This window comes from Apium graveolens, chromosome 11 (genome assembly GCF_009905375.1).
Source record: "Apium graveolens cultivar Ventura chromosome 11, ASM990537v1, whole genome shotgun sequence".
In the NCBI taxonomy this organism is placed as follows: Eukaryota; Viridiplantae; Streptophyta; class Magnoliopsida; order Apiales; family Apiaceae; genus Apium; species Apium graveolens.
The window spans coordinates 60,964,224-60,987,680 of NC_133657.1; the positions used below are offsets into that span (position 1 = coordinate 60,964,224).

The following is a 23,457-nucleotide window of genomic DNA, read 5'->3' on the forward strand; positions in this document are numbered from 1 at the left end:
CCCTGATTCAGGAGATGAATCTGGGAATCACTTGCCACTTTTGGATTTATAATCAAAGGTTGATGACAGCCAACGTTTATTCGCTCAACTCACTCAAATAAATAGAATAATTTAAAATTGTTTAAAGCTTTTCTCCGGAAAATTCCTTTGATATTAATATTTGAAACTCAAATTATATACTTGCTGGACATTTTTGGCTCACTCTTGCTTTGAAATTCTTATTTCTTCCAGAAGCAGATAATGATAAAAGTGAATAACTTTTGATAGACAACAGAAGATAGGGAAATCTCCGCTGCGAGAGATCGAAGATGTTAGAAGAATAAGACAAGAGCATTTGTGTAAAGGTATTTGCACTCGTATTGTAGTTGTTGTGAATTGTAGACGGTTAAATTCTTGTTTCATACCATAACCTGTAAACGATCCGGATTCAAGGGGTTAATTGAATATTATTTCATTTTATGTAAAGATTGTTTCGTGACACCAAATCTTGACCCCAGATTTGGGTTGTTATAGAAACAGATCTGCAATCGAAAAACATAATTATCAAAAATAAAGTTAGGGTTTAATCAAGTAGTAAGTAGCACATAACACTTTGATTTGAAAACGTAAATCACCTTAATGGTTAACGATGAAGATTTGAGTATGATAAAGAAGAAGTATAGATAAAATGGTGAAAAACTGAAGAAAAAACTGAAGACAGGTGGAAAGACAAGAAGGTGGGAGAGGAGTAAAGTGGGTGGTTGTAACGTAATAAAGTAAATTAAATGCAACGGTTTTTTAAAAAACAGTAAATATGCAATACAACAGTTAAGATTGTATTTTTGCAATTATATACCTCAAATCTGGTATTTTTGGCAAATTTTGTTTTAAATTTAGATATTTTTATCTTAAAAATTTTCAAGCTAATTGTTACTAATAAAATATGTATAAAATAAGAAAAGCGAAACGATTAATCGGACAGAAAAAAATCATTTGGGGGTGTTAAACTAGGCTTCCCTTCTGTTGTGTTGGCCGTAGGGGTGTACACGGATCGTGTTGGGCGGGTTGGGAGAATTTAGCAACCCAACCCAATTAATTCGGGTTTTCAAAATTTCAATTCAACCCAAACCGTTTAAATTTGTAACCCAAACCAATTTGTATACTTCGGTTTGGATCGGTTTATTAAATATACAAAATTAATATAAAAAATTATAATAAAACATAAGGTTTCAAAGTTTAAAACACTTGAAAATAGTTCAAAAAAATATTACAATCCTCCATATTGAATAGTCTTAAGCATCTAATTTTCGACATCAAAAGTACTAATAATATTGTTTACGCTTTAAATATTGGAATGAATCATAAATGCAAAAAATATAACACTAATCAAACATCTATTGTTGTTACGAAATGAACTATGAACACGGAGGTTATAAGTTACATTTAGAGTTAGAGATATATGGATCTATGTAAATGGCCACATAATTTTGGATTAACTTATTAACATGTACATATATATTTTAATCGTGTTGGGTTGAATTGGTTTAAAATTATCGAAAATCATATCCAACCCAATTATATCGGGTTGACATTTTTTCAACCCAACTATATATCGAGTTGAAAAAAATCGGTTTAATTCGGCCGAAATAGGGTCGGTTCGGTTTGGATCGGTCGGTTTGGCCAATCGGTATACACCCCTCGTTAGCCGCGTCTACCACGTTTTCATTTTATAAAACCAACACAACAGATATACACACACCCCATCAATTCAGTTGCTGCTTTCACTTGTTCCTCCAAATTTATTTAATTAATTACAATTGATCGAATGGGAATAGGAGATGAGGATGAAAAAAGTTGTTGTTCCATTTGCCTTGATTTTGTTTCCGATGACGGACATCGCTCTTGGGCCAAGCTTCATTGCTCTCATGTTTTTCATCTTGGTACTTTTTTAGTTTGTTTCTTCTTCTTAATTTAAAATTCATATCTATTTCAATTCCATACCCCCCCCCCCTTCTTCTTTAATTATGTATTGTTTGGAGTTTATGTTTACAAATGCTTCATTACAACGGTTTTGAGATTAGGGATTATTTCCTTAGTTGTGTCAGTCAATTGCCATCCAGTGTTCACAAGTCCTCTTATATTATATGCTACTATGACTTTCTTTCTCACATGATTATTTCATCCCTATATATATGTATGTGTTTGTTTACATGGACGACCACATTATCATTACGGCCAATTCATAACTCTCATATTGAACACATCATCTCAGAACTTGGTCTCCTTCAAGTCTTTTGTTGTAGAGGAGTATTCCTTGAATGTGTAAACATTCATAAATATTGTACTTTCTCCATTCTATTACTAGCAAGTTCAACTTGTGCTAAATTCCACTAACTTCAGCACAAAATTCTATTGTCCTTCCTACTCATTTTTTCTATCAGTAACAATAAAAAAGTAGCAATTCCATTTCAAGAAAAGAAGAAGAAAGAAATGTTTTAAATCACAAATCTCATTATCGAATGTTTGCAATCCCTAAATTTTTACTATTCCCTCCTACCTCCATATTTTATTCACAATTTTCCACATTCCATTCCCCCAACCAAGTGGAGCCTAGGAAGCAAAGGTGCGGGTGCTTGTGCTTGGGTGCATAGTACGGGGATATGGGAATTCGGAAATTCTAAATGTATTGGGATTTGCGTGCGGGGAATTCGGAAAATATTAATTTAATATATTAAAAATATATAGGTTAAGAGTTTCATATAAATTAAACTAATTAGTTAACTAATAAAGTTCATTTTCCTTGATAATATATATCATTATAACTTGATAACACAATGAATGCATTTTAACATAGTTAAATGATTAACTATTTAAGTATCTACACTACCTTCTCTCAATTTTGGGCGGAGCGGCGGGTAAGTGAAGAATCCTGCTTTCTAGCAGAGCACTATTATATAAATATCCAGAACACTATATATTTTTGGTTTTGCTGGGACTACAAGATCTTATGCCTTGACCTCTTAAATTATGTATACTAGATGCCCTCTTGCTGAATAATTTTGGTGATGAATAATTCGTATTTCTTGGTTATCTGCAGATTGCATTGGCTCAGCATTTAATGTAAAGGGAGCTATGCAATGTCCGAACTGTCGGAAAATTGAAAAAGGTCAATGGCTTTATTCAACTGGTTCCCGACCATATGCAGAATTTAATATGGATGACTGGGCTCATGACGAGGATCTTTATGATTTAAACCACTCAGAAATGGTGAGAAAATCTTAGAGGGCAATTTACATGATCATTGTTTTTGCAATTTTTTCTTGGCTCGTATCTCAATTCTCAAGCACTATTGTGCTTTTCTATTGTTAATGGAAGAATCCAGTTTTGTTTCATTTTCTTAGTAAACAACTTAGTGCATTAAAGACCCTGTATACCACACACACATGTAAGAGGTCGTTGTATACAGTTGAAACCCATGTTTGTATACTTTAAGTTTGATTAGACAGTGGCGTGGCCTGTGGGGTTTTGTACCTAATACATTTTCGTGTCTGTGGTGGTGTGGGGGGGGGGGGTATGTGCATATTAAAGAATAAAAAGAGGAAACCAATAGACTGATTTTGAAGGTCTAAATTCGATGTTTGTTTCTATCACTGATTAATACAAGATTTTATGTAGTTGTGGGATATGTTTTTTTAGGTTTGTAGATGCGGAGAAATTAAAAAAGGAAAATAAATAAATTAGAAATTAGGGATAGATATCATGTCTGGCCACCAAATTTATTTTCATCAGATCTTGCAAAGATTTAAGCAACTAAAAGATTTGACTTTGCTAGAACGAAAGGTCGTTAATTGAGACCAGGGAGGGGTACTTGCCTATTAAAGAATGAAAAGAGCAAACCATTAGACTGATTTTGAAGGTTTAAATCCGATGTTTGTTTCTATCACTGGTTTACTCGAGGTGTTATGTGGTTGTGAAATATGAATATATGGTTCTTTTTTTTTCAAGGTTTGTAGATGCAGAGAAATTTAAAAAGGAAAATAAATAAGTTAGAAATTAGAGATATATATCGTACCTGGGCCACCAAGTTAGTTTTCATCAGGTCTTGGAAAGTTTTGAGCAACCAAAAGATTTGACTTTGCTAGAACGGAAGGTCGTTGATTGGGACCAGTTGAGGAATGAATGGGGATTAGCTGTCCAATTAAGGCTATCTTTTCTTGAACTAACTAGAGATATTTTAATGTTTGTAAAGATTAGAATTAAAATTTAATTGGCTGTGTTTTACACTCTTACCCAGTCTATATATTAAGAATATATAATTTTAAACATTAGTCCAAACAACTTGTATAAGATTTCAATAGAAACAGTGAGAAAGAGGATGGGACAAAAGAGGAGGGCATAGCACAAAAGTTTGTATCATCATCCGTATTTACACAGAAGCATCTCATTGGCTCAAATTGCAAGTCAGGAAGAGATAATAAACTAAAAAATAACAACCCTACTTTTTTAGGCCGGTTCACAAATCAAATCTTAATACATATGATTTCACTGGTTTGTGGTTACTTGATTAGTTTACCTCCAACTTGCCCATATCTGATAATTGCTTGATAAAATAATCAATTACATAATGTACTCAAGTTGGTAATCATACTGTGTAACTTGAATTTTTGATTACTGGCGTACTTAATTACCTAACTTACTCTTAATTACAAAATCTTGAATTAATATATATGCTTATTTATACCCATTAAATATCTCAGTACACGGAATGTCACATTTCAAATCAGTAGCTTTACAAAAAAACTGAGTTGTCAAGTTCTATGCATAATTGCTGTGATATACTGAGATGTTATATATAACCTTAATATGAATGCATAGTACTCTTTGATTAATAAAACAAATATGTCTGCTTGTCACCAATATAGTAAATTAATAAAGTGAGGACTTGAAAGGAAAACAATTAATGATAACAATATGAAGACTCAGGTTACTTCTTGCTTGCTTACAAAAATTAGATGCCAAAGAGTTAGGATAAGAAATTAAGGCTCAACTTTTACTAATGGCTAGCCTAACGGGAGGCACATCCAGCTTTGGAATATCCTATTACTCGTAAATAAGTAACTTATCTCCAAAAATTATATACAAAATTACATACCTTTTTTCCGAAAATAACTACATATTTCTGAAGAATAATATAAAGTAAATGTGTACTGCATCTGATCAGAAATTTGTTCTTCTTTATTATCCAAGCATGATAAGATAGTATAGGAGAGAAATGTTACTACATGCCTTTTTGAGGATGCGAGACCTATATATTTGCCTTCTCGTTTATAACAAAAGAAGTCGGTCTTTTTGGGTCTGATCTAAATTTTACTCCCTCCGTCGCAATGAATTTTTTACATTTTCCATTTTTGGATTTCCCTCTCATTTCTTTACATTTCTAATAGTTTTTAAAAGTAGTAAGTTTCTAATGATATAAAAAACAATCACACCCACTACATCCCCCACCTTCCCAGATAAATAATCTTTTATCTGTGAAATATTGATTGATCCCACCACTTAACCCATTATTCACTCTTTTCTTAACCTCCGGGCCTAATCCATATGTAAACAATTGGATGGGACCGCGGGATTAGTAGATTAGACGATTTGCTGCATATGGGTGACAGGATGACATGTTGTCAACATGATATCCATGACTAAAAGAAAGCCAAGGAGCCCTCAGTAAAGACAACGGGGTAATCTTCACCAAAATGTAATACGTCATCACAAGATAGAAGCCTTCTTACTAGCAGTCTAGCTGTTTCCGACTAGAAATGAGTCTTTCAGTCCATTTCACCTAGCACTTTAAGTAATATTTCATGTTAACTGTTATAATTTGGTTAACCTTGTTCATCCCTAGACATGTGTTACATAATTTTTTCGAAAAATTTTGTTTGATAGTCTTGGCGGATCGTGGAAACCCTAAGGAGCAGTTAAGCTGTGCCTGTTAGCTGCTGGTTGAATATTAATTTGTTTGCATTTGATTGCTGTTCATGATGTCCATATTACCTGGCATTTTCTCTTATATTTTGATGTTTGTATAAATGCACCTGCTAAATCTTTGATTTTGAATGCATTCCTGCAGCAAGCCTGATACCAAGTTTTTGACAAGTAAATAGTTGCTTAGAGTTTATTTTTGCTTTCAGAATCACAAACAGTTTAGTTGCTTAGTGTTTATTTTTGCTTTCAGAATCACAAACAGTTTTTTTCTTGAAATCACAATACCCACTCTATTCTTTTTGTTGCTATTATTTGCAGTCATTTGGAGTTCACTGGTGTCCCTTCAGTGGATTAACGCGACTTCCATCATCCTTCGAGTAAGTAAACTTCATCTGATATTTTCGTTTGCCCCAGAGTCCTTTCTACCCTGCACCTGCAACAGCTAATAACTGTATTTGGTTTCTGCACATTACAGAAACTGCCTATTTAGCTCAAAAAAAGTCACTCCACACAGGAGCAGGTATACGTACAAATGTGATATAAGTCGCCCATTGTCTGACAAATTAATAATTAATAGACATAGTTAGGATTCAACTAACACTTCACTTGGGCATATTATAATATAAACCATGCAAAATATATAACAGCGGTAGGTAAGAACACTACTTGTTGACACTGTTCTAAAAAACACTGGACGAAAAATAGACAAAGCCCCCTACATTTGTAAGCTTGCATTTAACGGGAGACAAGCTACTTATTTCATGGTTTGTTATAAAAACTCCAATTGACCTGTAAATGACACAACTATCCATAGTAAAAAAAACAAAATCAGTGAACTTCATTATTGAGAAATCATGGGTAGTTTTGTAATTAAAATGCCCGAAAAATTATAGGTGGAAAAATTATAGGTGGAGCTTATATAGTAAAAGTAGTAGTTTATTTTTCAAGTTCCTAAATTTATTATACATGCACTGAATTCTTATTAATTTGAATAAGGAAATCCAGAACTCCCTACTTCTTTTTCTTTGTCTGCTTCTCTATTTTTCTTTTTTTAAGTTTGAAATAAACTTCATGTTACCATCCATGCATACTGCAATGCTCCACTGTTAGGTCCAAAAGGTACATACAGATGAGGTGAATTTGTGTTCTTCATTTTTTGATAAATAATGCAGCAGAAAATAAAAACTCAGAACTAAATAAACAAACACAAAGATTTCTGGGTAAATATGCTTTTATTCAAAGTATAAATACCAAGAGGATTTGCTTACAACTCCAGATACAAATGATTCGAAGTAACAAGTATAAAAAGAACTAATGCAATATGCTATCACTCTAGGGTTCTTTTTGTCACTCTAAAAATCTATAACTCTTAACAAATGATAATCAATACACAGAAAGAAGCTATAAATAATGAGTACTTAGACACAATTCCCAAGCTCTAGGTGGCGACTAGAAGGAATTCAAAGCACTTAGAATTTTATCCAACTCCTTACTTGCGCCCAGAGAGCTTGGAAGATAGATTCCTTGAACAAGCTACAAAGTTGCGATCTCTTCTTGACTCCTTGTACTCTAAGTTGTGACTTTGGCTGCGAGGACAGGTTAGTTGCAACTAGTAGGATCAAAGAAGGCCTTGATACTTGTTTCTTTTCTAACTTGCGACTCCCATGCCTATAGGAAAGCAAGTGGCGAGTTTATGCTTTCTTGGGGCTCTTGGGAATGAACTTTGTGGACCATAGTCATATGGGAGCATACTTCCTTTCCAAAACCATTTTAACTTGCGACTAGAATCATGTAGCAGCTCACTTGCGCATCCTTGGCAAGCTAGGAGATCTAATTTGTAGCCTTGACTCCTTGGAATGCCTTGGAAGTCTCACTAGGGGCCCACAGTCACATGGGACTACATTTCTTTTCCAAAACACTCTTAACTTGAGACGGCTAGGCTAGAGAAATGATTCTCCCTTGATTTATATATGCTAAGTGGCGATTACAAGCATCCTAGTATTCATTTTGCCTTAGAATTCCATTTACTTGACCAAATCAATTTATCTACTCGCGGGCTCCACCATGTGAACATTTGATTTCATTTGTTATTCTTTCTATTGGCAAAGCTCGGTAGTAGACAACCGAATAAATAAACAAATAAAAAGAAGCCAGCCACATGCAAATAAATTAAAATTGATTTTCTTGTAGGTCCCACTTGAGAGAATTACTACTTCCTTTTGTATTTGACAATCAAATCATTTCTCCATTTGCAAAATTGAGTTAACTCAAATTACACCAACCTGTGGGATCCACCATGTGTGGCAATTTGGCAATTGATTTTATCACTTGACAATTATTTATTTTTTCTTGAAATAAACAATCAAGCCTTCAAATAATTCCCGTAATCTTTTAGCTGTAGTCCTCTGTATATTCAAGTCTTCTAATCTCAGGGTCTTCGTGCTTGAAAATATTTTCAATCTCTCGAGTACAAAAACCACTTAACAGTATTTCTAAAAATAATACTCCAATTTCTTTCACGGATCAGTGACGTCTAGTGCAAGGGTCTGGTTCACAGATGACTAGTTCTGCTCTCAGAACTTCGTATTATACCCGTACAAACCATTGTTAAGTCTTCTACCAGATACAAACAATTTTACGTAGAATACTTGAGGTCTTCGCCAAGGTTATCACGGCGCCAAGTCGACCCTTGACGCTCGAGTACCTTCGTGAAGACTAGTCGACAAGTCGCCCGACTAGTCGTAAAAGTCGACAAAGTGTTCATTATACATATAATTACTAGATTTAATATATAATATAACTGACCATGTTAGTTTATATTTAAATCAAAATTAATTGAATAATAAGTTCAAAAATAGCATGGTACACCACAATTATGGTTATGAAGGGCCCAAGTCAGACTACGAGACTCTTGGACGACCTTCACGTCAACTAGTCGATGACAAGTCGGGCTTCGAGACTCTTGGCGCCTGAGTACCTTCGCGTCGACTAGTCGGTGACTAGTCGTCTTCGTGATAACAATGGTCTTCGCACTGATCCTGATAACTGCTTCGAATGACTCCAACTTTTTCTTCCGTTGCCTGAACATGTTAATGAACTTCATACGGATCACTGTTGATGTCTTCTTCACTGTAGCAACCAAAATCATCATGTATATGCCCAATAAACAATTTGTACTGATTCTAGTGGAATATAGATTTTTTCAAAGTCCTTTGTTCTATGTTGAGTTATCCAAACCGGTATTGTTGAGTTATACACACAGTTTCTATCTTGCTCAACATCCACTTTGTTTATTATGTGCAATTTTTTAACTACCATCTTGTTTTAGATTGTCCTGTATAGAATCAATATTTTTTAGCTGCACACAGTGTGCCTGTCACATCATTACTATTATAACTAGTTTAAATTTCGAACAAGTCGGTTGCCTGAGCTAGCCGCTAGCCCTTTTGTTTCCTGTTTCAATTGGGTAATTTAACTTTTGACCAAAATATTCATTGTTCATTTTATATATATATTGCTGACATTATGCTTTCTATATTGCAGTGAAGGTGAACTCTCGCCAGTCGCATGTAAGTTGTGTTTCTTTGCATGATTTATAATACTCTCTGTGACCTTTAATAATTATAAGCCTCTTGCTTTTTTTTGTCAGATCATGATCTCCTCGGACAACATGCTGTAATTGCCGAACATACACCTGTATCAACTGGTTCTCATCATTGCCCCTATGTTGCCTACTTTGGCCCATTTCCCTCTTCAAATTCCAGTGGAAGTGTTTCTGATGGCGCTGCTTTCAGCAGTCACTGGACCAGCCGATCAGCTTCAAGTGAGATACCCACCTCTTATGCTTTTCCCTCTATGGATGTCCATCATCACAGTTGGGAACAGCACGCATCTCTCTTCCCTACAGCAAGCAGCCGCATTCCTGCTCCTGATCAGCCCTCATTACCATCAATAACCGAAAGGGTAGCCAGGAACAATTTTGATAATCCCAGATCAGGATCTTTTGGCTATCCATTTGCTGTTGTCCATGGGTAAGCCTAAACAACCCTATATAGTTGCATCATGTGTACCTGATTTCCTTAATTGTTCCTTATGTTCTGTATGAGGAATTGGCAAAACAAATGTTGTTGATAATGTTTTTTGAAAATAGTTAATTACAACTACCACCTATGCATCCGATCCGTGCTTTGCATTAAATTAAAGGGCAGTTTCTATTGCTTACGAGCTTCATTCTGGCAATGTACTTTTGAGTCCCTGTGCCAATTGAAATGAGCCAAACAAACAATTAATGAGCAGTCATATGAATTGCGCTTCATTCTGGCAATTTACTCGAGTCCCTGTGCTAATCGAAGTGAGCCGAATGCAAAAATAAACGAGCAGTTATTTGTAGAGTATAAAATATAACTTTAGAAATAAAATGATATTTTTTATCTGTTATATATTATGGGCATGATAATATTAAATTAATCCGTATGTAAAGTGTCAGATACTGAAATTTAGTATCGCTGAAGAACTGTTGAATTGTTTCATAAGATCCCTCAAGCATGTGCATATTTTTAAATTGATATTCCCCTTTCCATCTTGGATGTTAAGCTTTCATGTGATTTTATAGTTCTAATGCTAGGGCTGGAAGCTCAATTGCGGCCTCAACGTTTCCTCCATACCCAGGCAGTGCTGCTCGTGGCAGGGAGCGTGTACAAGCTCTTCAGGCATATTTCCAGCTTCTTCCTGGTAATTCACAAGGCTTGCATACACCGGTCATACCCACCACGCGAAGATCCAACGGTCACAGGAACATGGCTCAAGGTGAACCAGTTGCGTCGTCATCTGAGCAGGCCAGCGGCTTCTACTTCCCGCCAAGCTCATCAGCAGGTAGAAATTTTGCAGAAGCAGAAAATTTGTTGCCAAATCGTTTCCATTCCTGGGAAAGAGATCAGTTTTTCTCCTTTCCATCAAGTCAAGCTGAGAGAGATCCTATATGGGGGCCAACCCATCAGCTTCCAAGTGCCCCTGATACTGATATCAGGCCTGCCAGCTTCCGTCAAATGCATGGATCTGAGAGAATGCAATCTCAACACCGGTCATAGACTGATAAACTTGTTCTGAAATGGTTGGTTCTGTTGATTGAAACTATCATTGCTATGACTTTAAACTTGACAATTTGTATGTCTCGAAGTAATGGTGTGTTTTGATGTTTGCTGTCTGTTAGGCAGACACTGTGTCTGTTTGTGGCCCCTAGAAACGATCATCTTGGCTGCCATCCCGGGATGTGGAATATGGCTATTGCTGGTTTCTGTCTTTCAAGAAATAAGGTGATTTGGTGAAAGGCAAACAAAAGTAATTCATGTTTTGGCCTTTGATTCACATCATGTATATATTTTATTTAAAGGACCTGAAGTTTCAGACTCTGCACCAACATTGTCACATCCCGAGCTAGAATCCGGAGAGAGAATGAAAGAGACTTAAAAAAGTTCTTTCTTAATTGTGCTCCCAAGTTTTTTAGGAGAAAATAAAAAAGATTGGGAGAGAAAACTTTTCATAAAAGTTTCTTACCAAAAATGGAGTGATTGAGGGAAGCTCACATATATTTTCAAAATATTTCCCTTTGTCATTTTTTTTTCAAAATTTTCTCTCATCCTTAACCAAAAAAAACTTGGGAACATATTGAAGAAGTTTTTTGCTTCTCTTGGTTCCCTTCAAGTTATAGTGTCAACCTACAAAATTGTCTTGGGGTAAATATATTCTGCTTTATTGATTCTGAAGTAGTAAAAGTGAAAATTCTTATTCATAACTATTGCTGTTAATTGATTCTTTTTATATCTAGTACTCCTGTAGACTGGGAGACTTGTCATATAACAAGCAGCAGCAGTGCCTAGCACTCTGGTTCTGACTTGCCACAAGGGGAGAAGAGAAGGCGAAGTGGGAAACGTTCTCGTCCATTTTATTTGGAAGACCACTACTAGAATTTAGAAAGATTTTACTCTCTTGTAACGTTAAGGGGAGAAAAAGGTTAATTAGGGGGATCTATCGAATTTAGTGAAGAAAAAATATTGCGTTTGAATTGAAAAAACTGAGAGCAGGCTAAGGATTATCGCATATCCGAATTAAAAGTTCAGTCTGATTTACTATATGCACATTTAGATTAATGTAAGCCCTGCGTCGTCCTGGATGGATAAGTAGATTGATTGTTAGATTTACGGATGGATTGCTCAACTTCGGGTTTGTGAAAGAGGAGTGCTACCTTCGCCAAAATTCTTTCCCGATAAAAAACGTTATAAACATATGACATGTTTTAATTTTTTAGCTGATTATATTAATTTACACGGAATCTTATATTATGTTGTTATTTATTACTTCCTCCATCCCCTCAATTCTTTACATTGGGAGAAAGGGGCTCAACACACATCTTATTAAATGTAGCTGCATAATTTTTTTTTTATTTTTTTTCTTTTAAATAAAAATATGATGTTTCAATTTTTATACAAAAAAAGAAAATTTAAAAAATAAATTACGGAAATATACTTTATAGTTACCTTAAAATGCGTGTCAAATATGTGAAAAAAATTGTAAAAAAGTGAGAGGGACAGAGATAATATATGACACATCACCATTTGAAAACACATTTTGCATAAAAAATTTGGTGAAACTAGCATTTCTTTTTGTGAAAACTGAACCTGAATAGAAATTCATATGCGGATGGATCCTATTAAGGGTGTGTTTGGTAGTAGACATGGCAAAATGGGTCTGTATCCGAAAAATCGAACCGAAATCTATGAATCCGAGATCTGATCCGAGATTCGAATTATATAATCCGATAATTATCCGAAAACCAAATTAAACCGATCCGAAAATTACCCGAACCGAAAATTTAACCGAAAATGATCCGAAATACTAGATTCGATTATAAATTTGAACCGAACAAAACCGATTCATATAATATTCGAACCGAATATGTATCTTATATTCGTGATAATTTAATTATTTAATTATAAATTAATGTAAAAATACATTATATTATATTAAAAGTACTATATTTAATAAAAAGATATTTTTTTAAGTCTCAAAACATGAAAAAATAAATAAGTTATGATCCGAAATATCCGAACCGAATTTAATCCGAACCGAATTTTGTCCGATTTTTATCCGAATTTCATCCGAATTTTATCCGAACAGAATCATATCTGATCCGATCCGAATGACCTCCAGTTATATCATAATCCGAAATTGGAACCGAACCGAAATAGATCCGATCCGAAACCGATCCGGTTATCCGATTTGCCAGGTCTATATTGGTAGTAAACAACAACAATAGCTTTTAAAAGAAAATTAGTTAAAAAATTGTTTGGTAAAATTTAAAAATTGTTTTATGAAATTCTTAATGGCCTAAAAGTCGGTATTAGAGAAGGTAAGTTTCTTCATGCTTCATGCTTCTATAAAAAAAAAAAATCTTTTCAGTTTTTGCAGAAAACAAATGTTAATTTCACTTCAAATTTAACATAAAATATTATCATTTTTAGGTTGATGATAATTGCACACCCTTAATTAAATAATATTCTCTAAAATATCCTTCACTATTATTCTTTTTACCTATTGTAGCATTTTGTCAATTATACATTAATACTTGAATATATTTTATTTTTCTAAAACCTGATTAGACTTTAACAGTCGGGGAAGTAAATAGAAAGAAATAATACACTCAAACCCTACAAACACAGGAATATCGCAATTTGAAATCAAAGATAGAGAATTAATAGATCTTAATGAAGTAGTTGATTTGATTAAATCAATTAGTGTTGAGCATATTGAAGAGTTATTTCATCCCCGCAGCTCTACCAAATCTAATTCGAACAACTCTAGTGATACGGGCAATCACATTCTTCATTTATCATTATTTCATTTTTGTTTCTTGGGTTGAATACACGACATATAAAAAGGATAATATGAATATGAAGCACTTCTTTGAATTTTTATGAATGATACTGGGTGTATCCCAAATGTTTGAAAAAATGTTTGGGAGAAAGTTGTATTTTTTGTAAATACTCCATCATTTGTCATTTATTCTTTATTAATTACAAAATAATTGTGTTCTAATTGACTATGTAACTATTTTTTCCATTTTATCAAAAATGTAACATGCAATTTTGTTACTGGACAAGACAACATAATGGTTTCAACGAATTTTTGCCTGTAACATCAGCATATTATTCATATCGCGAACAACTTATGTCCAGCATCCCTAGCTTCAACATTGGGATACACAGCCGTTATCGAAAAATAAAAAAATGATTATTATGTTATAACTGGTAGTGATCGAGGAGGTGAATATCGCTTTAATAAATTGTCGGTAAAGAAACGAGATACTATTATTAGAAGAATAACATGAACTCTATTGATTCAATACTGATTTGAAATTTGGAGAAGAAGGAAAATAAGAAAAAGCAGCGGATTTTGGGAAGTTGAGATGAAAAATATGACATATAACCATGATCTTTCAATTGACCTTTCAGGGCATCCATCTTATCACCGATTTTTAAGAGAAAAATTTATTCGCATCCGGGAGATGACAGTATATGGAATTTCCCCTCAACAAATACTGACATCTCTTCGACAAAACAACACAAATTTTCAGGCTATTTCAAGAAGTATATACAATGCAAGAGATAAAATCCGGAAAGATAGCTTGCAAGGATGTCCAATGATTCAAGCACTATTCGAAGAATTAGGACAAGGTGAGTTTTTTTATTATGTAAAACATGATCAAGAGGGTCATCTGACTCATTTATTTATTTCTCATCCTTCGTCGATCATGCTACCAAAAAAATATTCTTCTTTTTTCTCATGAATTGCACTTATAAAATAAATAATAATAAGAAGTCTCTTCTCAATATTGTTAGAGTAACAAGTTTAAGGACTACATTTTTCTGTAATGTTATATTTTTACGAAAGGAAAAAGTAAGAGATTATGTGTGGGCACTAGAATGCTTTGTGAAAATTTTAGGACTCCACCGACAACCTTTGGTGTTGTGCAAGACATACCTGTATATAACAATACTAAGTTATATTGACATCCCTAAGATTAAGTTGTATGATAATCAATATTTGTATTCTGTAATTTTATTCTTCTTGAGTCTGTAAAAATGTTTAGTAGATTAGACTAGGGGATTTTTCTGTGAACAGTTTTCAAGCTAAGGAATAATCTCTGGAAGAAGATCAAATCCTGATCATGCCTCAGAGAAAAGTATAGCAGCTTAAAGTTGAATAATACTGTTCTAGGAAAAATGTTCTAAGTCAAGATATTGACAAGTCACAAATCAAGGAATATCGAGAAGTCAGTCAATAAGTTCAAAATGACTTGTAAAGAAGTTTCAAGAGATATCGACAAGTCATTTCTGCATGTAGAGATCTCAGAGATAACGACAAGTCAAAATATGTATGTAGAGATCTCAGAGATATCGACAAGTCATTTCTCCATGTAGAGATCTCAAAAATATCGACAAGTCAAAATGTGTATATAGAGATCTCAGAGATATCGGCACGTCAAAATGTGTATGTAGAAATCTCATAGATATCGACAAGCCATTTCTCCATGTAGAGATCTCAGAGATATCGACAAGTCATTTTACGTATAAAGAAATGGAGACCTCAACAAGTCAAATATACATGTAGAGAACTCAAGATATCGATAAGTCATTATACTTATCAATATGTCACTTCTCTACATAACAAAAAAAGATCTCGACATACTATCTCAAATTTAGAATATAGACAAGTTCAAGATTCAAGATTACCAGTCAACAAACAATTCATTCACTGAATTGGAAAGGCGGCTTGAAGAATACAAGATCAAGGGCCAAGATTCACTGAATAAAGGATAGTCACAGACATGCAAGATTCTACATAGATTTGCTACCACCAGAAAAGGAAATAGACATGATTTCTTTAGAAATTGGTTTAGTACATTTTAGTGTAAGTTTTGTATATAAAGCATGCACGAGTCCTTAGTTTAGAGGTAACAAACAGATCTAGAAAAAGTTTGTATTGTCTCTCAAGGTTGTAGTTGAGTTCTTATTTCTAAGAACACGGATTTGTAGAAAGAAAAACTTAATGAATATGATTAAGTGAGTTTTTGATATATTGTGTTTTGTGTGTTCACTGTTAAACATTATATCGCTACAACTCTTAACTGCTTTGTGCATCCATAATCCACACAATTTTAATAGTCAAGTATCAAAAAACACATTCACCCCTCTGTGTTATATTTCTTTGCATTTAATATCTAACAAGTGGTATCAGAGCAAAATATGAAAGAAAAAAGATAAATATATCTTGGAAGAATAAGTGCTCATAAATTGAGCATTATCAAGATAAATGTCTTTGACAAGGTCAACTACACATAATGGAAAAAGAAAATGATGTTATTCATAAAGTGTTAGATATATTTGAGATGTCATGTCTATATGTTTCATGTTTAGTTTTCAGATCTTAACAAACAGGAAATATCAGTACTTACTGGAATCAGTACTTACTGGAAGTCAGAACTTAAGTGCGGGAGGACTTACAGTTAAGGAAGGAAGCTGATTTACAGGATAAAAGATCGAGACTAAAACAAAAGAAGATATGTATGGAAAGAGTAAGAAGATAAGAAGACTTGTATAAGATATCTGATTGATATATTTTAGGAGACAAAATTATATTCCATATCAATTAGAAGTTATCTTGTAACTGTGTACTATATAAACACAGACATAGGTTTACACTATATGTGTTATCATTATCGAGAAGATCATACATTGTAACCTAGCAGCTCTTAGTGATATTTGTTCAACACTGAGAGAGAACTGTTCCATTGTAACAGAGTTTATTATATTGAATATATCTTTTTACTGTTACTTGTGTTTGAAATTGATTTGATTGTAATAAACACTGTATTCAACCCCCTTCTACAGTGTTGTGTGACCTAACAATTGGTATCAGAGCTTATCTGTTAACATACATACAGTAGAGATCCAAACAATCATGTCTGAAGAAGCAGAAACTCCAATCAAGCCCACCAAAACTGAAGAAACTATAAACACTCAAATCCACAGTCGATATGAGACTATTAGGATTCCCATACTGAGACCTTCTGAGTATCCCATATGGAAAGTGAAGATGGCTATGTTTCTGGAGGCTACAGATCCAGAATACCTTGACAGAATTAATGAAAGACCACATAATCCAACCAAGCTCTCTGTTGTAGTTGCAGATCAGCCAGCAAAGACCATACCAAAGGAGAAAAGTGAGTATACAGCTGAAGATATCTCATCCATTACCAAGGATGCAAAGGTAAGACATTTGTTGCATAGTGCCATTGATAATGTCATGTCAAACAGGGTAATTCATTGCAAGACTGCAAAGGAAATATGGGATGCTTTGGAGATAAGATGCCAGGAAACTGATGCAATCAAGAAGAACAGGAGGACTATACTCACTCAAGAGTATGAGCACTTTGACTCAAAAGCTGATGAGTCATTAACTGACTTATATGACAGGTTTGTCAAACTCTTGAATGATCTGTCACTGGTGGACAAGGAATATGATCTTGAAGATTCAAATCTAAAATTCCTCTTAGCTCATCCTGAAAGTTGGGATTTGAAGTCTACTACTATAAGAGACAATTATGCTCTTGATGAAACTACTCTTGATGAAATTTATGGTATGCTCAAGACTTATGAACTTGAGATGGATCAAAGGAGCAAGAGACATGGGAGAAAGTCAAGGATAATTGCTCTTAAAGCTGAGGAGGAATCCCCCAAGGTGGCTGTCTCAAAGAAAGGCAAAGGAAAGGTTCTCATCATAAAGTCTGATTCAGAATCATCAAGTTCTGATGATGATGATTCAGAAACTAAAAGTTTAACCGAAAGCTGATGAAGAGATGATGAAATTGTGTGCTCTTATAGTGATGGGTATCACAAAGATAGCCTATAGGAATTTCAAAAGGGGAAAGAAATTTTCCAAGAAAGGTGGAAGTTCTGATAAGAAAGGGTTCAGAAAGTATGAAGGCAAAAGTGCAAAGTCTGACAGGGGAAACAACTCAAATGTCAAATGCTACAATTATGGTTAAAGAGGCCACATATCTACTGACTGTAAGAAAGGAAAGAGTGACAAAGGCAAGGCACTTGTCACAAAGAAGAAAAGCTGGACAGACACTTCAGATTCTGAAGATAAGGTGAATTATGCTTTAATGGCAAATGCTGATGGCAGCCCTGAAACTACTGAATTGAAGGTACCTCAAACAACTTATGCTTTTCATACTGATGATATTACTGAGTTGAGATTATATCTTAAAACCATTTTTATTAGTTACAGAGATCCGACTTTAACATGTGAAAGATTAACTTCTGAAAATCTTGCTTATAAGAAAATGAATGACTACTTGGAAAAAGAGTTAGTTATGTTCCATCAAACTCAGAAAGAAAGAGATGATGCTTTTTCTGTTAGAGATGAATTGCTAAAATTAAATCAATCTCTAAAAACTGAGTTAGAAAAAGAAAGAGAGATTATCAGGACTTGGACTAACTCTGGCAGAACAACTCAGAACTTATTAAGTAGTGGAAACTGGAAAGAGGGCTTAGGTTATGGAGATGATAAAAGTGAAAAAGGAATTGAACAAATTAAGCCAATTATTGTTAAACAGACTGCAAAGCCAAAGGTAAATCCTGTTAAGTTTGTAGCTAAAACTATAAAGTCTGATTCTGAAAAGATGAAAGAGTCTGTGACAAAAGTTAAGGAAAAGTCAACTTCTGACAAATTAGAACATGATAAACCAGCTGAAGTTAACATAGGCTTAATGACTAAGATGCAACTTAAGCATAAGCTGAAAGAAATAAGGAATGTCAACAAGGTAAAGGCAGCTAGGAAAAATAGGAATGGAAAGGAAGGTGTGAATAAAAGCAATAATTATATGCCTATTCCTAATGCTCCTAGAAAGAAATGTTATAACTATGGAAACTCTAACCATCTTGCTTTTTTTTGCTGAAAGAATAAGAATATAAACTCTTTACCTCCTAAGTCAGGAGTTAAGAGTCAGTCTGTTAGGTTTAAGACACAGAATCCCTGTTTTCATTGTGGTAGTTTATGGTATTCCATTTATACTTGTAAGGAATATCATAGTTTGTACTATAATTATTATCAGATAAAACCTTCTTTGAAGAAAGTTACTTTAATTCCTTCTAGTGTAAAGTCTGATGCAAAGTCTGATATAAGTTCTGATAAATAGCATGTTAGCATAAACTCTGATATTAAATCCGCTACAAATGCTAACAAACTTAAAAAGGCCAAAGGATCCAAGCAAGTCTGGGTCCTTAAAACTAACCATTAGTGGTCTTTGTGATTGCAGGGCAATAGGAAAAACATCCTAGTACTGGATAGTGGATGTTCAGGACATATGACTGGAAATAAAGCCCTGCTCTCAGACTTTGTGGAGAAAGCTGGCCCAGGAGTTTCTTATGGAGATGGCAATATGGGAAAAACTCTGGGATATGCTAATATTAATCTTGGGAATGTCATCATTGAAACAATAACTCTTGTCTCAGAACTTAAACACAATCTGCTAAGTGTGAGTCAAATCTGTGACAGAGGTTATCATGTGGATTTCTTTGAAGAACACTGTGAAGTTGTAAGTAATTCTACAGGCAAAGTGGTTCTGAAAGGTTACAGGCATGGTAATATTAATGAAGCCATACTTTCAACAAGTACTGATGGTTCTGCAATCTGTCTGTTGAGTAGAGCATCAATTGAAGAAAGCTGGAATTGGCATAAAAGACTCTCTCATTTAAATTTCAACAACATAAATGAGCTTGTAAAGAAAGATCTTGTGAGAGGACTTCCAAAATCAGTATTTGCTCCTGATGGCCTTTATGATTCATGTCAAAAGGCAGAACAAAGAAAATCTTCTTTTAAGAGAAAAACTGAGTCATCAATTCTTGAGCCTTATCACCTACTGCATGTTAATCTATTTGGTCCAGTCAATGTCATATCTATTGCAAAGACGAAATATGAAATGGTTATAGTGGATGAGTTCACAAGGTACACTTGGGTGTACTTCTTGCACAAGAAGAATGAAACTGCATCTACTCTAACTGATCATGTTAGACAACTGGATAAGTTGGTCAAAGATTATGTTAAAATTATAAGAAGTGATAATGACACTGAGTTCAAGAATTCAATCATGGAAGAGTTCTGCAAAGAGCATGGAATCAAGTAGGAATTTTCTGCACCTGGAACTCCACAGAAAAATGGAGTTGTAGAAAGAAAGAACATGACTCTCATTGAAGCTGCATGAACTATGCTTGATGAAGCAAAACTGCCAACCTACTTTTGGGCTGAAGCTATGCAGACTGCTTGTTTTACACAGAATGCTACACTCATAAACAAGCATGGAAAAACACCATATAAGATGGTGAAGAAAAAGAAGCCAAATCTGAAATACTTTCATGTATTTGGTTGCAAGTGTTTTGTTATTAAGACTCATCCTGAACAGCTGTCAAAATTTGATCTAAAAGTTGATGAAGGAATTTTTGTTGGATATCCACTTTCCACAAAAGCCTTCAGAGTCTAAAATTTAAGAACAAGGGTTGTCATGGAATCAATCAATGTATATTTTGATGATAAGAAGATTACTGGACTTGAAGATTTCAATGATCATGATCAACTGAGATTTGAAAATGAAGACTTAAATTCTGATTCTGCAAATTCTGATGACGTAAAATCTGATCCTGTAAGTTCTAACGGGTTAAGTTCTGATGTCATTGAACTGTGGTAACAACTCCAAAGGAAAATGCACTTGTCCGGGGGAGCAAGATGGAAATCCTACCACATCTTAAGACTCTCAAGAAGCATCAGAATCTGTCACTGGCTCTTCAAGTTCTGATTCATCTAGTCCTGATGAGCCAAATTCTGATAATTTTGGAAACTCTGATACTTCAAATCCTGAAGGATCCAAGTCAAATTTTGAAGTCTCAGAGAGCATAATTACATGGGGAGCATGAGAAAATGCTGATGGAGATAGCATGGATCATGGGGGAGGATCCAATTCTAGAAGTCAACTTCAATCTACAAGGAAGTGGACCAAATCACATACACCTGACTTAATAATTAGAGATTCTGAAGCAGGTGTTAGAACTAGAACTGCAACATCAAATGAATGTGTCTATCATTCTTTTCTATCTCAGACTGAACCAAAGAAAATGGAAGAAGCTCTTCAAGATGCTGATTGGGTGCAAACAATGCAGGAAGAGTAAAATGAATTTGAAAGAAATAAAGTCTGGACCCTAGTGCCAAGACCAAAGAACAGATCCATTGTTGGCACAAAATGGGTGTTCAGAAAAAAAAACTGACAGTGATGGTATAATTACAAGGAATAAAGCAAGGCTGGTTGCTAAAGGCTACTCTCAACAGAAGGGTATTAATTATGATGAAACATTTGCACCAATTGCTAGATTGGAAGCCATAAGAATCATTTTGGCTTATGCTGCTCACAAAAAGTTTAAAGTCTTTCAAATGGATGTGAAAAGTGCTTTTATTAATGGAGAATGGGAAGAAGAGGTCTATGTTGAACAACCTCCAGGCTTTGAAGATTCAAAATTTCCAAATCATGTCTACAGGCTTGACAAAGCACTTTATGGCTTTAAGCAAGCTCCTAGAGCATGGTATGAGACTTTAGCTCAATTCCTTCTGGAAAGTGGATTTCACAGAGGTACAATTGATAAAACACTGTTCTACCTCAACCATGGAAAGGACCTACTTTTGGTACAGATATATGTTGATGATATCATATTTGGTTCTACAAATGCCAAACTCTGTGAAAGGTTTGCAAAACTAATGTAGTCAAGATATCAAATGAGTATGATGGGAGAACTCAGCTATTTTCTGGGACTTCAAGTCAAGCAAAATGAAGAAGGTACTTTTATCTGTCAATCCAAGTACACCAGAAATTTACTGAAGAAATTTGGAATGCAAGATTGTTCAACTGCATCCACTCCCATGGCCACTACAACCAAGTTAGATAAAGATACTGGTTCATCAGTAGATATTACTAACTACAGAGTTATGATTGGCTCTTTACTCTATTTAACTGCAAGTAGACCTGATATCATGTATGCTACCTGTCTTTGTGCAAGATTTTAGGCTGATCCAAGAGAACCTCACTTAATAGCTGTGAAAAGAATTCTCAAGTACCTCAAGGGTACAGCTGATCTAGAATTGTGGTATCCTAGAGAATCAAATTTTAAGCTAATAGGTTACTCAGATGCAGATTTTGCAGGATGCAAAATAGACAGGAAAAGCACTAGTGAAAGCTGGCAATATTTTGGAGGCAGATTGGTTTCTTGGTTTAACAAGAAACAGAAGTCAATTTCCACATCAATTGCAGAAGCAGAATATATTTCTGCAGGAAGCTGTTGTGCACATATTCATTGGATAAAGAATCAGTTACTGGATTATGGGTTAGAATTTTCTAAAATACATCAAAGTGCTATTGCTATGACAGGTAATCCAGTTATACACTCAATGACAAAGCACATCAGCATTAGATACCATTTCATAAGGGAACATGTGATGGAAGGAACAATGGAATTGCATTTTGTTCCAACAAATTAACAACTAACAGATACCTTCACAAAACCACTATGTGAAGCTACTTTTACAAGACTGGTAAATAAACTTGGAATGGTTTCAGGTTATTTCTCTAAATCTACTTAGTTTTTGTTCTCATACATCAGACTTTATGATTAGTGTTTACAGATTGTCTTATCTTCATGTAATCTGTGCTTTAATTGAAATACATTAAATGCTGATTGTTATCTGATGTGGATCTTTATACTCTGATAGTGATTTGAATATTCTGTGACTATTCAATCCAATGAGGATATATGTGCCAGATGCTGACCTAGTAGTCTTTAACATACTAGAAATCCCATGTTTGAATTAGTTGTTTATGTGGAAACTCATTAACACAAGCAAATTCTGATATTGAGCTTAGTCAAGTTTACTTTGTGTATCTTATTACTAAGTCACAAACTAGATTCTTGCTTCTTATCTATCAAATTTTGATGTCAGTAAATCTTAAGGATGAATTAAATGCTGATAAGCCTCACTTATCAAAAGAAAAGAAAAGAAAAGAAAAGAAAATAAAAGTCAGGTACTCCTTTGAGATCTAGAGTAAATATGTGAAAGGGAAGACCCAAGTGCATTGCTGGTATTAAGTAATATGCATTAGAAAAGCAAATAAATTTTTCTTGGTGACTTTTCACATTCTGTGATTACTGGAGAAATAATAGCATAAATTCTGATAAGAAGTTGTGACTCACTTACACTGAGAAGCCACTGTAAAAAGGAATTTCAAAAGATGCATAAAATGAGCAAAAACAGTTGAGGTGGAAACCTGCATAAATTTGTTCTATAGTAGACTTCATGATTGATGACAGATTTTAAGCACTTTTCTTAGTTATGCCTTATTTC

General features: G+C 34.4%; 1 protein-coding gene across 3 annotated transcripts; it reads left to right on the top strand.

Annotated features, from left to right (window-relative positions):
* Positions 1–1,708: 1,708 nt before the first annotated feature.
* LOC141697618 (E3 ubiquitin-protein ligase IPI1-like) lies at positions 1,709–11,749 on the top strand. Of its 3 annotated transcripts, XM_074502102.1 has the most exons (7): positions 1,709–1,919; positions 3,077–3,246; positions 6,277–6,335; positions 9,502–9,527; positions 9,608–9,989; positions 10,571–11,068; positions 11,168–11,749. In XM_074502102.1, the coding sequence occupies exons 1-6, from the start codon at positions 1,805–1,807 to the stop codon at positions 11,043–11,045; spliced, it is 1,227 nt and encodes a 408-aa protein (XP_074358203.1). In that variant the 5' UTR covers positions 1,709–1,804; the 3' UTR covers positions 11,046–11,068; positions 11,168–11,749. The 3 variants fall into 3 exon arrangements, with proteins under 3 accessions (XP_074358203.1, XP_074358201.1, XP_074358204.1); XM_074502100.1 differs by having other exon boundaries at positions 10,571–11,749; XM_074502103.1 differs by having other exon boundaries at positions 10,583–11,749.
* The last annotated feature ends 11,708 nt before the right edge of the window (positions 11,750–23,457 follow it).